Source organism: Sminthopsis crassicaudata, chromosome 2 (assembly GCF_048593235.1).
Source record: "Sminthopsis crassicaudata isolate SCR6 chromosome 2, ASM4859323v1, whole genome shotgun sequence".
Classification (NCBI taxonomy): Eukaryota; Metazoa; Chordata; class Mammalia; order Dasyuromorphia; family Dasyuridae; genus Sminthopsis; species Sminthopsis crassicaudata.
This window is the reverse complement of record NC_133618.1, coordinates 59739168-59755517: the sequence shown is the minus strand read 5'-3', so window position 1 is coordinate 59755517 and position 16350 is coordinate 59739168. Positions and strand designations below refer to the sequence as shown.

General features: G+C 35.5%; 1 protein-coding gene across 4 annotated transcripts in view; it reads right to left on the bottom strand.

The window, feature by feature from the left end:
• KCTD19 (potassium channel tetramerization domain containing 19) overlaps positions 1-16350 on the bottom strand; it is a 43159-nt gene that overhangs the window by 22583 nt on the left and 4226 nt on the right. For all 4 annotated transcript variants that reach the window (XM_074286460.1, XM_074286459.1, XM_074286458.1 and 1 more), the window contains exons 3-5: positions 3442-3592; positions 2475-2666; positions 459-590 (exon numbers count right to left, since the gene is read on the bottom strand). In XM_074286460.1, coding sequence (XP_074142561.1) covers positions 459-590; positions 2475-2666; positions 3442-3592 — 475 coding nt within the window. The remainder of the gene's footprint in view (positions 1-458; positions 591-2474; positions 2667-3441; positions 3593-16350) is intronic.

The following is a 16350-nucleotide window of genomic DNA, read 5'->3' as shown; positions in this document are numbered from 1 at the left end:
ATTAGAATCCAGTTTCCTATTACCTATTTTCTTCTTTTCACTCTTGCTTAAACCAAAGTGCCAGATGGCTATCTGGCATGTGGGAGTAAGGCAAACTTTTTGGTTCTTTTTTTCTTTTCTAATTAATAACAATTCATTTTTAATGCTTTAAGGTTTATGAAACACTTTTCTCACAATATGCAAAGTAAGAAATGAAAATAACTTTATCCCCCATTTTGCAGATAAAAAAACCCGAGGCTCAAGGAAGTCATTGAGCTTGTCTCTAGATCTACAGCTTGTGGAGCTGAAGCTCTATCTTCTGATTTTTAAGGCTAGCACTCTTTCCAAACACATGGTATCTCTCATGTAACATTCACAACTCCCTGCTATATAACACTTGAAGGTTTAAAAAATGCCCAATCCATTGCCATCCTAGAATGAGAGTAGGGAAGTGTTGGAATTTCCCCTGGAGGACATACCCATGTTCATCCTATGTACCCTCACTGCCTCCGTGAGCTCTGGAATTTCCAAAATGTCCACTTCTGCTTCCAAAATATCGATGTTAGCAAAATTATCAGGTAACAAAATCTTCTGTGAGCGGAGAAAGTTCACTTGAAAATCAAAAGAAAATACAGTGAGTTAATGAACTTTTTAATCTTGTGTTTGTTCTTTTCATCTGCTACACTTTCCCCCCAATTTTCTAATGTTGATGATTCTCCTAGATGAACCAATTCTGATTACTTTTAATAGTATTTTAATTTTAAAGTTTTAAATGAGATAAATGTTCAGAATTACTTTATTTTCCTGTGCAAAAGTATGATAGGCTAGGCCTAGTTTGGTTAGGTTTGGGGCTCCCAAGCCTATGCCTAACAGGGCATAACATACCCTGATCTGGCACTTACCATTTTAATCCCTTGGCAAGAGGTTGGGTCATTCCAGAAAGAGGCAGTTCTCTTGCCAGTTAGAGAAGAGTTGGCTGGATGAGAAGCCTTGGTTGGCATGTTGTACTTGCAGGTTGCCCCTGCCTGGACTGGAATATGTTTGGCAGAAATGGAGTCAACTCTAAAATCCCATATGAATTAATCAGGAGGTTCGAAACATATGACTAATGGCTCTGTAATTGCTATATTAAAAATATCTGGAATTCTAATCATACCTTATACTAAAAGCCCAGCTCAACTATTATTTCATCTAGCTATATATTATTTAAGAAGCTAGATCAGTATTCCATTTGTTTATATTCTCTAAGAATGCTGTGTAGGATGGGGAAAGATGAGATTCCTGTCAGATAGGGGGGGGACATTCTTTTTTAAAATCCAGGGGAAAGTGAATTCATCTTCTGTCAGCTAATTTCATAGGCAATCCTTCTCTTCTCTTCTCTGGAAAATGATAAGAGTTGGACGAGATAATTTCTAAGGCATCTTGCAGCTCTAATATTCTGTTTTGAGGAGGTGGGATAGGACTTGAATGATCAGAGGAGTCACTGATCATTCAGTGAGTTCTTTGAATCAATTCCTATTGGAAAGGTTCCTTCCAACCCTTATATTCTATGATTCTAAAGATGCCCCCTAGCATTTATGTTCTATGATTCTATTTAACTCATTTTAATTTAAAGCCTCTTTTTCTCACTCAATGATCAGCAAAGGTTGAGAACAAATTCCACATAATCATTTGAGACTCATCTCATAGTGAGAAAAATTGAACAGCAAAAAACTTTTTCAAGTTCTACTTCCAAGATGACAGTACGACCACTGCAAAAGTGGTTCTTGACATTCAGGGTAAATTGTTTCTTACTAAACTGTGCTGCCTCTCCAGAAACACTTGACACTAAAACTCAGAGCTGCAACCTTTGTTCATGAAGTAAAGCAATAAAGGCAATCACAAAATAAAGATTCAAAGAGAGTCTTTAGGACAACACACAGGGAGCCCAATACTGAATCATTTCCAAGTCACTTGAGTTCTGCCATGACTTAAATGCTCACTTCCACTGAATAAGGATATTGTATAAGTCTGGCTGCCATATTTTCATAATGGACATTAAGTAGGATCAGAATCATAGAAATCTCAGGAATCAGAAAGGACTTCAGAAGTCATCTTGCCTAAGTGAATTTGAATAGGAATTCCTTCTGCATAATCCCAGATACTTGGTCATCCTTCTAAATATCTCAAATCCTGGAGAACTCTATTTCACTTTTAGGAAGTTATTCTTTTATCCTACCTGAATTTTCCTTTCTGAAAGTTAGACTTATTGTTCCCTATTCTGCTCTCAGGGGCCATTATTTGAAAATAGCTACTATGTGCCCTCTCTTTTATTTGTGGAGTTTCTAAGGTTAGTAGTCTAATAGGGAGGGAAAGAAGCAAAGCATTTTAAAAACAAAATACAAGTGACAGATGTGAGAAAATATTTGTAATATGTTTGTAATATGTTTGTAAATCTGGAGGAGTGCAGCCCAGCCCAGCCCTTTTTGGCACTGCCTAAAAATCTTTCCAATCACCTATGAAACGGAACTCGCTACATTCGCACTCTATCAGAGCCACATTTTCAGCCAGCCACAGCAAATTGTCTTCTGTCACCAGTGTAGGGTACTTTGCAATCAAGTCCAGTGGCAGGAAGCAGTAATGTACTTCCTCTTCAGTGTCCAGGAGTGGGGTGTCCATGAGTCCCAGGGGAGCTTTATCATGTAGCCCTGGAGTAGAAAACACAAAGAATTGGAACAGAAGTTAAGAAAAGACTTTAAGTTTCTAGCATTGCTATTATTCCCGTACCAGAAGTCCTGGTAAAACTTGCAAACTCAAGGGAACCAGTCCTTGCAAGGGAACTTTTTCCTCTCTGCAGATAAAACATGTCAATGAGTAGCCCATTAATAACTCTGTAATGTGGCAAAGCTCAGCAATAGAATTGTTTTTACTTAGCAATCAATGAAAGATAGGATATCCTTTATTAAGTATTTGGACTCCAGTTACTGTTGTGAGTTTTCAGTTAAGTTTTGGGCTTAGCATTTTTTTAAGCTGTCAAAATATGACATAGAAACTCTTAGCCATTAGTGTAGTTGTAATATTCATGACTGATAATAACTACTCAGATTTCTATAGTTTTATATACTTTTAAGGTTTATGAAACATTTTACTTTGAGCAACTAGGAGAAGCAGGATATTACAAGTATTATTGTAGGGATTTTTACAGATGAAGGAATTTTACAGATAAGGAAATAGGCTTAGAGCAGTTAGAAGAAATGAATAGGAAAAAGGGGGACAGACACAAGAAATGTTATGGAGGTGGAATTGTTAAGATCCTAGAAGATGATAACCTAGAAATCAGAGAAATGTGAAGCAAAGAAACCCTACAGGATTAACACAGAAATGGGAACAGTTGAAGATTGTGCAGAAACTCTGATCAAGATAACAGCTGGGGAGAATATGACTGAACCGCAAAAGAGTCAGTTGCTTCCAAGGGGGTTATACCAGTGAAAGCTGGGCTTTTCATTGGAAACTCTGAAGGTTTGCTGATGCACTTCCAAGTCCTCCAGTAGTTCAGTGACGCTCTCTCAGCAACAGGGATATCTGCAGGCCTTACACGTAAATGGTGTTTCCCTTCCTTCAAATTATCTAGAGTCTGTTAGAAAGAAAAGATTATTGATTTGGTAATATTTAAGCATCTGAACTCCCCTAATGTAAAAAAAATAAATAAAATCCATCTTATTAGGGAAAGTGTTTTGATAATTATGTCATTAAAAAGTAATCATTTCCAGGAACATAACATACCATGATAAAAGTCATTCTAAAATACCTTTTCGTCTCTTTACTTTTGATTTTTAAAACAATTTTATTCTATTTCCTACTAAATAATATACTATTAAGGAATAACAGTAATACATTTACAAAGTATTCTTACTAATTGGAGGCTGATTTATAGCCTCCCTAAAAAAATTTTGACTGGTTTTACATGAATGTGTACGCATGTATATACACATTTGTGTTTAATGGTAGCCATTTCTAGAGTGGGAAGGAGGAAAAAAGAAAAACAAAGGAAATATAATTATTACGTATTTAAAAGGAAAATCAAGTTAGATATAATTAATTTGCAATTTTATGTGCAATCCTCTTTTTTCTGTTCTACTTTGTCATGGAAATGTGTGTATTATTTCTTATGTTCAGAATAAAAAAAATAAAAAAAAAAGGTTTGGCATCTTTTCATTTTTCCCCAAAGAGTACATGAGAGTCCTGAGATATAGTCCATATTATATGCAGACTAATATTTCAACTTAACTTGCATCTATTAAGTGATTTATACTGTTTTTTCAAAGTTCTTTCAAATACAGTAATGTTATTTGATTGTTTTTATTTGAATGTTAATGATTTACTTTTTAGCTATCTATGATTTCACTGGTATAGAAAACTCTTTTTTGTATTATCTACAGTTTTTTTTTTACTTTATAGTTTTTATTTTTTCTAATTATATGTAAAGATTATTTTTAACATTCTTTTTGTAAGATTTTGAATTCCACATTTTTCTCCCTCTGTCTCTTCATTCCCCTCTCCCGAAGAGAACAAGTAATCTATCACAGGTATTACATGTACAATCATGTTAAAAATATTTCCATATTAATCACATTATAAAAGAAAAATCAGAACCAAAGGGAAAAACCACAAGAAAAGAAGAGAAAATAATATGCTTTAATCTGCATTCAGTTTCCATAGTTCTGTGGATGCAAATGGCATCATACAATGTTGATAATATTGCTGTTACTATGCATGATTCTCCTGGTTCTGCTAACTTCACTCAGCATCAGTTCACATAAATCTTTGCAGGTTCGCTCCTCAAAAGGAAGGACTGTTTTTTGGCCTTCTTTTGTATCCTGAGAAATTGAGGAGGAGAGAAAGGGGTAGAGGAGAGGAATGCTTGCCTTGATATAGAGAGGGACATTCTCTTTCTAAGGAGACGAGAACCGGAGAGAAGAAAAAGGAGAATTAAAGGCTCAACATTTTTGAGGTACAAACTGTAAAGGAGTTCCCAACTGATGATTTCTGTTTTCTCAGATAAGAATAAGGGAAAGTCTTTTGTTGAGAAGGAGGAGGAAATGAGGTTTGCAACAGCTACTGTAGGGATTAGGATAGGGAGTTAGTTAAGAATAAAAGGATTCTGATGTGATAATGAGGGATCAGTAGACATTTAATAACATAACTTGGTGTTAGAACTAGTTGGCACCGTAGCATGCCTTTTTCCAGCAGCAAATCAGTAGCATCTGGGTAGGATTAGAGAAGATGAGTAATCCAGGGTTAAGGACTGGCAATCTGAATAGTGATGACAAGGAACAAAAGATTCAAAGGTACAGAACAATTTATAGTTGAACTGATCAATCATAGTTAAGGCTGTGAAGGAAAAAAGTGAAGCTTCAGCAATGAGGGAGAATAGGGAATTGTGGAGGGAATTGAGGTCACAATAAGGCAAAGAATAAGTTTAGAAAAGATGTAGAAGATTCAAATGGAGGGTTTTCAGATTTCATGATCCTAGGGTTTTAGGATCATGGAGGTGGAGCTGGAAAGAATGAAGCTGAGACCTCAGAGTCACATAGGGACAGATTATTAAAATACCAATGCACATCATAATGGGATTTAAGATGTGATGATCCTTGTAGATTATGAGACTCAAGGAAACTAAGTACTAGGAGGCCCAAGGTGAAGGTTCAAGGGCTGCTTCCACAATGAAGCCCTCCTGAGCTATCCTGGGATGGGCCTGTTCCTTTCCACCTTGTCTTCTCTGTGACACCTGAGCTCCTCCAGGGAGCTGTTTGTTTCAGATCCCAATGATAATTTGTTAAATTGAAAAGCAGAAGCAGAATCAAAGCATGAAGAGATGGATGGAATTTTACAGGTCATCTAGTCCAATATATTCATATTATAGATGAAGAAACTGAGATCTAGAGAAATTACGTGACTTTTTCAATGCCCCATAGCTGGTAAGACCAATAAGGGATATGATAGAACCTTGGGGTTGAGTCAGGGCAACTTGAGTTCAAATCCAGCCTTAGACACTTGCTTCCTTAAAAGGAAAATGGAGATAATAGCCTCTACCTTTTAGGTTTGTTGTGAAGATGGAATGAGAATATTCATAAAGTGCCTGGCACATAGTAGGTGCTTAATAAATCTTTGTTCTCTTGTTCACCTGATAATCTCAGGTCTTTGGACTCCAAATTCAATGCTCTTTCTACTACACCGTTCTTCTTTACACCAAATACTTAAGGTTCATGGGATCTGAGATTTAGAATTGGAAGAAAACTTTTAAGTGATCTAGCTCAACCTGAATTTTACATGAAAGGAAAAACTGTGTCCCTAAAATTTATTTCCCTTAGCCTAGATATCAATCAGTCAAAATTATTAAATGATTAGTAGGTGCCAAATACTGTGGCAAGTTCTGGGGATTCAAAAAAAAGCAAAAACACATCCTCTGCTTTTAAGGAATTCTTATTTTTAATGGGATGTCATGAACATAATTAGACAGTAGCATGTTAACAAAATACAAAAATGTGTTAACACAATGTTATCACTTCCCAAAGGGTGAAAAAGCTCTGATTGAATTGGAAGAGAAGCTTGGCCATTATCTGGGAAAAGATTTGCCATCATGGATGGCCATTAAAAAGCTAGCTTGTCGACTCTGTTGTTACTGAGGCAGAAGCCAAAAGTGAAGGAAAAAACTAGCTTCTGAGAGGAATCATTCCATGTTTTCCTGCCTCCTTCCTCCATCACCCATGGCATCTGAATGAGAAACCACACTACTAGGTAAATATATTACATCTATTGATGTTTGGGAAAGTGGGTGAAAGGATCAGGCAAATCAAATTCAAGTATAATTGTTTTCAATCACCTAGGAGCAAACACACATACTCTATGGAGGCATAGACAGAGAGGAACAACATTCAAATCAGGAGCAGCTCTCTGGCAACAGATTTCAAGAAAGCATAGGCCCAGACAGAGCTGAGGTGAAAAACAGAAACATAACCAGGGATTCCAACAGAGATGTTGCATCCAATGGAGGAAAAAAAAATTTAGTTGGGAGCTGCTTTACTATGTATACTCTCTACATATGTGCTATTGTATTTCACTCTTCTCACATGAGTGTGCCCTAAGTTTATGTATAAATCTGGGAATATTTGTTAACTAATTTCTCATGTTTTTGTCATGCTTTTGAACTAATTGTGTCTGGCTAGCTGTTAAAGGAAATCTCTCTGATGGGAAAACTAACAAGTGACCTCTCTGAACTTGTGAGAATAGCCACTCTCTGAGGGAGCTAATATTCAAGCTCAAGTATGAAGTGGAGAGGTGCTGCAGAAGAGGTGATGAAGAATGAAGAAAATGAGGTCTATAGGTGTGAAATGACTTACTCAGCTGGAAGAGCAGGGATTTGAGCCTAAATTTTCTAACTACTAGTCCAATGCTCCCCCGCCCCCTTACATACACACACACACACACACACACACACACACACACACACACACACACACACACACTATGTTTTAACATTTGTCTTGGACTTTTTCCTCTAAGAAAAAGATGTTTGGTTACCATACTATATTTAAAATAAAACAAAATAAGACACATTTCGGTATTTGTCTATTAGAATGTACCAATCAAAAGAGTGAATTTTTAGCCATATTCAGAACTAACAAACTGCTTTGTATGCATGTTGCAGATTGGTTCTTTAAAACTGCTAGAGGGAGAATTCCACAAGAAATTGCAAATTTGGGTTGGTGTGGCTAAATGTTAGCCTGAGGACTTACTAGGTAGTTCTGAGTGGAATCATCCTTTATGATTCCAGCAGGCCAGAATCATTACCTTGAGCAGTTATGGATTTATCAAAATTCACAAACAAATTATGCCAGAGGGGAAAAGATTTATTTTGGCTTTATCACAAAATCTCATTGTATTTAAGAGCTAAAAGAGGGCTTGAAATGATCTCATTTTACAAATGAAGAACTTGTGGCACAGAGAGGGAAGGGACCTTTGAAATCAGTTTTTTATATTAGACTTGAATTAAAACCTAGGTAGAAAAAAATGACTGATCCAAAATCACAGTGAGTAGTAAATCATAGTAGTCAATAGCAGAGAGAGTACTCAAACATAGGTCACAATGGGAGTTGCAAGGAATCTTGGAGGTTATTTATTCTCCCTCCATTTTACAGAGAAATTAGAGTGGCAGAGCCAAATCTTTAGATTGCAAATCCTTTGCTCTTGGCACCATGTCATGCTGCTTCATTTCTAAGAAAAGCTTGGTTCCAATACCATGAAGGATGAGAGACTGCTGCTCATCTTTTCCCAAGTTGGCATCCTTTGTGATAAACACAAGAACAGACTCCAATGAGCACATGGAAAGCAGGCGTATTTGGCAGCTGGTTGATAGTGGATTGCTTGCTCACAAGTGCAGCAGTGACAGACTCCAAGTTTGGCATTCCTTAGAAGGCAGCAAGAAAGGAAATATAAGCTCTATTTGGACTATAAACACACTTTCCCTGTAGATTTCACAGGATGGCATAAGAGTCCCTCTGCTGTGACTCTTTGTTGGAGGCCAGAGCTATTTTGCAGTTAGTTTTAGTGGTCATTGTTCAGACCCAGAGAGAAGTGAGTTGCCCAAGATCACATAGGCACAAAGTAGTAAAACCAGGACTCCAAGCTGTGTCCTCTGACTCTAAATCCAGAACTATTTTCATCATGTCACATTGATTGTTCCAAATATTTTTGATTGTAGTGATGCTGAGAGATTCAATTGCAGACAGAAAAGTAGCTAAGGGATTTTCCCATGAATATACTCAAGTTTAAGAAATGTTGGGATTACAATGTAGAGTACTTGAGTACCTAAATTTTAGCTTACACATGATATGCCAAGATCATAGTATTAGTTTTTGTTAGCCCAATGAACTCAGAGAAAATGAATGCAAAATGGCCAATAATAGTAATAATATGCAGACATGCACACACACACAACTTTTAAAATATTTTTGAACTCTGGCAGAGATTTCCTTAGTATTAGAAATGCCTTCTATTAAGTCAGTCTGGTACTTGTGGGATGGTTTCTGGCCTTGGAGAGCTACCTGGAAGAGTAGGAAATGAAGTGACTTTCCTGAGGTCATGTAGTATGTAGTCTGGGGCATAACTCATATCTGTTTTCTCAATTCCAAAACTGGCTATCTATTATGACTTGGTACCTCCCCACTTACAAAGTATTTCCCCCTTCTTCCCATCCATTCCCTTCTCAGCAGATTGCCCTCATGATTATCTTCACTCTTTCTCTTTCTGATCTTTAATTCTCCTTATCCACTGTTTTTTTTTCCTTGCTTTCTACAAAGATACCTATCTCCCCCATTCTTAAAAAATAAACAAAATCTCCAAATATTATAATTTTACATCTCTCTTTTCTTTAGGGTTAAACTCCTTGAGAAAGCCACCTACATTTAATGCCTTCACTTCCTCTCCTGTCACTTGCTTCTAAACCTTTTCCAACCTGGCTATAATTTCAATTGAAATAGTTCTTTCCAAAATTACAAATTATTTCTTAATTGCCAAATCTAATTGGCCCTTTGTCAGTTCTTATCCTTTTCAACCTCTGCAACATTTGACACTGTTGGTTCCTTCTCCTCATGGATACTTTCTCCTCTTTAGGCTTTTGTCACATTTCTCTTTCCTAGTTCTTCTTCCTATCTGACCATTCCTCCTCAATTCTCTTTTCAAATTCTTCATCCTAACATCTCATATTTGCACTAAATGTGAGAATCCTTCCAAAGTTTTATTCTGGGTTGTTTTCTCTTTAGTTTCTCTTTAGAAGTGTAGCTTTCTGAATTTAATTATTATCTCAATACTGATGATTTTCAACTCTATATATCCAGCTGCTAGTCTCTCTCCTAAGGTGTAATCTTGTAACACCAATTATCTTTTTGACACTTTAAACTGGATGTTTCATAGGCATTTTAAATTCAACATATTTGAAACAGAGCTCATCTTCCCCCTCAAAAAAACCAAAACAAAACAAAACTTTCCCTTTTCTGAATTTCTCTATTGGTATTGAAAACATTACCATTCTGGGAAATGAATATGAACCACTACATAGAATTACCAATCCCTCTATTTTTGTCTGCTTGCATTTTTGATTTCCTTCACAGGCTAATTGTACACTATTTCAAAGTCCGACTCTTCTTGTGCAGCAAAATAACTGAATGGACATGTATATATATATATATATATATATATATATATATACACACACACACACACACACACACACACACATATATATATATATATATATATATATATATATATATATATATATATATATATATATATATATATATAGTATTTAACTTATACTTTAATGTATTTTAACATGCATTGGTCGACCTGCCATCTGGGGGAGGGGTGGGGGGAGAAAGAGAAAAAATTGGAACAAAAGGTTTTGCAACTGTCAATACTGAAAAATTATCCATGCATATATCTTGTAACTTAAAAGCTATATAATAATAATAAAAAAAATTACCATTCTCTCAGTCATCCTGGCTCATAACCCATTCCAGTGTCATCCTCAACTTCCATTCTCACTCTTCTCACATTCAATCCAATCCAAATCCTGTCATTTGTTCCTCTACAAAGTATCTTAGCTACATCTCCCATCTCTCGACCTATACAGCCATCACACTGAATAGTTCCTTATCACTCTTCTCCAGGAATATTGCAATTCTATTGCAGTTTTTCTAATTGATCTCCCTATCTCAAGTCTCTCCCATTCAAATTTATTTTCAATTCAGCTGCCACAGTGATTTTTCTAAAATGTAAATCTAATGTTGCTGTCCTAATCTCTAGATCTCTGGAGGCTGCCTATTATCTCTAGGATCAACTATAAACTATGTTTGGTATTTAAAGCTCTTTGTAACCTGGGCCTTTCCTACCTTCTCAGTCTTCTTACACTTATTCTTTCCCACATATCCTGTGATTTGACTGACAGCAAACTTTATTTCCTGTCTCTACACCTTCGTACTATCATCTCTTTCATGCTTCTTGCCCCTCATTTCTCTCTCTTAGTTTCCTTGGTGTTCTTTCAGATTCAGTTCAAATCCTACCATCTGTAGGAAGTGTTTTCTGGTGTTCCCCCCTCCAGTTATGAATTTCTTTCCTAAAAAGAGATTGTCTTCCATCTACTCTGTATATATCTTGTTTTCATTTATTTAATGCTGTCTTCTCCATTGGAGCAGAAGCTTCTTAGGGGTAGGAACTGTTTTTGCCTTTTTATTACCAGTTCTTAGCATAGTGCCTGGAAAATAGTAGTTAGTAAATGCTATGGAAGAGTGATATCTAAAAATAGATTATCAAACCTAGATTGGAAATGGGCTTTAAACTAAGTGTGTCTCTCACAGACAGATGAGGGAATGAGGAAAAGTATGTGAATTTTATGGGATTAAAAAGAATTAAATAAGCTAATTTTGTTGGATGCCATTCTTCTGGTAGTTGTAAGAAATGAAAAAAAAAAAAAAAAAAAGCCAGTCTCCATTCTCATGGAGTTTACAATCTAGCATCTACCCATCCCTTCATTCTACATATCTTTGTGAAAGATTGCTCTACATTGCATATACTCTTGCTTTGACATACTTAAACAATATATCCTGACAAATTAGGATCTTTAAAGAACGAAATGAGCCTAAAAGATGGAAGATTTTAACCATGGGGACTGCAATTTCTTTATTAGAAGCAAATAAAATCCTATCTTCATTGTTATTTGCTGAATTTGAGGGAAATTCACTGTTTTTAAAATTGAAACTCTAGATTCTCATCTGATTCCTGCCAAAAGGAAAATTGGGAGGATGAGACCTGAGAATGGACTGCTTTTCTCAGAGAAAAGAACTAGACATATTTATATGCTTCTCATAATATAATCAAGTTTATGACAAATAATTTAGATTAAAGCTGAGCTCCTGATAACTATCTTTTTTTTTTTTTTTCCTGAGGCAATTGAGGTTAAGTGATTTGCCCAGAATCACCCAGCTAGTAAGTAATAAGTAAATCCAGCTGAGTCTGGATTAGAACTCAGGTCTTCCTGACTCTAGGACCAATGCTCTATCCATCTAGTGGCTCTGATTACTATCCTTTAATAAGGGAATTAGTGCCTCAAGCTACAAATATATATACACACACACACACACACACACACACACACACACACACACACACACATCCATATCCTTATATATGACTCTATTCCCACCAAAGACCAGTTCTACAAAGAACATATGTGACAAATAGCAAATACACTCATTTATCCAAGCTGATAGCAAAGAGAAATCAGAGAAGTTTCAGAGATGAGCAATACTGACAATACTGAATGAATAAGTTCTCCCATTGTGATGCAGATATCTTTGCTCAAAGAAGAGAGTTATAAATCTTACATAAGGAATAATTCCCTGAAGTCTCTAGTGTATTAAATGCTGATTCCTCTAGTGTCAGCTTCCTAGTGTCTTGATTTCCCTTTAAGGGACTTAAAGATAATCTGGAACTATGTATCTTTTATCTTGAATCTAGAAGTCTGAAGATAAGTATCTTACTTCTTCCAGGTTCTTGCTATCTCTGCCTCTTATGCAGTGAGAAACATTGAGTAATCTAGCTCCACTAGTATGGACAACTTCATGCAAATGGGCTTTGAGCCACAGTCAAAGTGTCATGCTGCCACTAAGGTCATTTAATAAATCTAAGGCCAAGATTTGAAGCTGGTCCTCTGATTTCAGATATAGTACCTTGCATTATGCCATACTGTCTCTGTGAGTTTTTTTCCCTTATGAAACCATAATTAAATGATGACAGTGACCACATCTTACGAAATAAAGCTGTTATAAATTTTAGAATTGGAATATCAAATTCCAATTCCTCCTTTTCTTTTAGGATGGTGCCTGTTAAGAGCTTGTATGATCCTGATAGTGGCTCTTCAGAACTTGAATTCTTTCTAGTAGTTTGCAGTATTTTCTCCTTGACTTGAGAACTCTGAATTTTGCCTATAGCATTCCTGAGAATTTCATTCACAGATTTCTTAGATGTGATCAGTGAGTTCTTTAAATTTCTACTTTGCCCTCTGGTTCCAAGATATTTGGGCAATTTTCCTTTATAATATATTGAAATATGATATTTAGGCTCTTTTTTGGTTATTGTTGTTCATGAGTTTCAAGTAGTCCAATGATTTTTAAAATATCTCTCCTTGATCTGTTTTCCAGGTCAATTGTTTTTCCTATATTTTACATTTTTTCCTTTTTTTAAAAGTTTTTTTTTTTAACCTTGTTTTATGACTTTTTTGTTGTCTTTGGAGTCATTACCTTCCATTTGGCCAATTATAATTTTCAAAGGATTATTTTCTTTAAGTAAGGTTTTCTACCTCTTTTACCAAGTTGTTCATTCTTGTTTGTATTTTCTTCCATATTTGGTTTTAAAAATTATTTCTAGCTTCTTATTTAATTCTGATTATCCTTTCTGGGGGGGGGTTTCCAATCTGCATTTTTCTTTTGAGGCTATCCTTGCAGAAGTTTTCAAGTCATTTTCTTCATGTTTAAGTCTTGAGCCTCCCTGTCATCATAGTAGTTCTTTATGGTTAGATTATTATTATTATTATTTTTGTTTGCTCATTCTTTCAGCCCATTTCTTGACTTTGGACTTTAGTGTCAGGATCTGCTCACTTCTGGGGGGAAAGAAGGATATTTGGCCTGGGTTTTTGTCTTTTATCCCTTTTGCAACTCTCATAGCTCAGGGTAGGGGTCTGCAAGTTTTGGGTATTTTTAAAAGTGATGTGACCTGGGGAAAGGTCTATTTATTGCCTCCCTAGTCTGAGCTCTGCAATTTGGGTCTGTTGGCTTGTGTATAGTTGAATTTCTGTAGATTAGTGTAGTCAGTCATTATTAGCCAACTGAGAAATTTTGGTTCTGAATGAATTGCAGGCTTAATATTCTACCCTAGTTATTCTATTGAAGGCTTATGTTCTGAGCTAAAGTTTAGAATTGAATCACTTCCCTGCTCTTGGCCTCAGTCGTACAGATGTGGTTCTAGAACTTGTTTCTTTCTTGCTCAGTATTCAGGTAGGCTTTGTGCTTACTCATGGCCTCTCTTCTCCACCTTACATCTATGACCCAGAACTGGATAATAGGCAAAATATGGCACTTATTCCTGAACCCAGTGCTAGTCCAAGAATTTCCCAAGATCTCTTTCTATCCTGGTGCTTCCTGCCCTAGTGTTCTGTCTTGACTCTTTTCCTGGGTGTTAGAATGCTCTCCATCCCAATTGCTGCTACCTCACTGTGCTATTGTCCACAGATTGCTCAGTCTTCCTATGATGCCCTGGAGTAGAAAAATGACTATGAGTGTTGCTTGGCTTTCCTGATCAGAATGTGTGCTGGCACATTTTCTAGATTGTTGTATCTGGGCAAAATGGACAAACATGCTTCCTCTCATGTGCCATCCTGACCTAGATATAGAATCGGAAGAAACTTTAGAGGTGATCTTAACCCAATCTCCCCATTTTGCAAATGAGGAAACTGAGGCCTACATGGGTTGTTGCTTGACCAAAGTCACATAAGCAGTGAAGGGCAGAGGCAGAATTTGAATTTAGATCCTCAAAAATTCCAAATCTTGCACTTTCTCCTGTGTTATGCAAGCTGCTCCATTATTATTATTATTATTTATTATTATTATTATTATTATTATTCCCCTCCTCCCCTAAGCAGGCTATAGTTAAGCACACACACACACACACACACATACACACATATATATACATACCCACATATAAACATGCACATACACATACACATATTTACCCAAATGTAAACATTCATCTAAAATAATATTTACTATGCCTGACATATAATGTAGATTTGTCTCTTGATCGAATTTTTAAGTTTGATTTTGTCTAGAATCTGTGATTACTAGCCACACTTTTTTTTCCTAATAAACTCCTAATCCTTGTAGTATTTATATATATTCTTATTTCTCCTAATTCTTCTACTTTAATTCTGCTCCTTAACTTGCTAATACTAAACCTCCCCATACCCATGGATCTCTTATCTTCTGTCCCTACCTCTTGCTTCTTTCTCTGCCCAAATCTTCCCTTTTATTTCATTATAGATTCTGGAGGGTGCTATACCCTTCATAGTATCCACTTATTAATTTAAAGGTTATTATATGTACTGTGCAAGGAACTCAACAATTGTTAAATTTCAACAAAAAATTGAAAGCAATATTCTCTGATATTTTGTAGCATATAATTAGATCAAAGAATTACATTTTACCTTAAGTGGAACAGAGCTCATTATTTTAATTTGTAGTTCACAACCTTGTTTAAAATATTATGAAGAGTGTTTAGGTTAATGGGAACAGAAGAAGAAACAACATACATGTATGTATATATGTATGTATATTTGGAAGACTATAAAACAAGGGAGCAATGGGAAAGAGTGGGGAAGAAGGATAAGAAAAGGATTCTGGAAGGTAAGGCTAAATAAGGGTGGTAAAGGGAGCAAGCAGAAGTAAAATAGAGAAGGCAGGAGGAATAGGAAATAAGAATACACAAACATAAAATAAAAATCAGGAGTAATATCTTCCACAAAATTCAAGCTAAAATAGATTTAATCAAAAAAGAAAAATAGGGAAAGTACATTATGTCAGCCATATTAGTCAATATTGTTTTAGACTATTTAAAATAACTAGACAATGTAAGGTTGGAATATTGGGGTGGTATAAGAAATGATGAGGTTTTTCATTTAGAAAAACATGAAAAAACTTGAACTTCTGAAAGGGGATGTTATCCATGTTCAGAGAAACAGGGATTTAAACAAATATAGTATGGTCTTACATATTTGTATATGATATATAATTATACAATTATACAGTGATTATAGATTATAAATATTTATAGATTCATACATATATGTGTGTATGTATGTATATGTACATATGTGTGTATGCATACATGATTAATTGTAGGGTTTTTGGTGGAAATGAGGAGAAAGAGGGGAAAAAAGTGAAAAGTCTACAACAGTGAACAAAAGAAGACCTGTGAGGAAGCAAAGAAAAGATGGATAACTCTGAACACAATGTGTAGTATTCTTTATATAGGCTTTCTTGACATGGACATTTATTGTTTTATATTTTGGATTCTCTCATATTCTACTGTGCACATGAGAATTTTTTTAAAAATTCTTTTCTTATTTTGTATTCAGTTTTAATTAAAATTTTTAATATTATAATTGGTTTCCATTGTAATTCCATGTATTTTGTTTTATATATTTAAAAACATTCTTTTGATAAGAGTCCCATAGGCTTCACTAGACTAGATTGCCCAAGGGATTCATGACACAAAAAC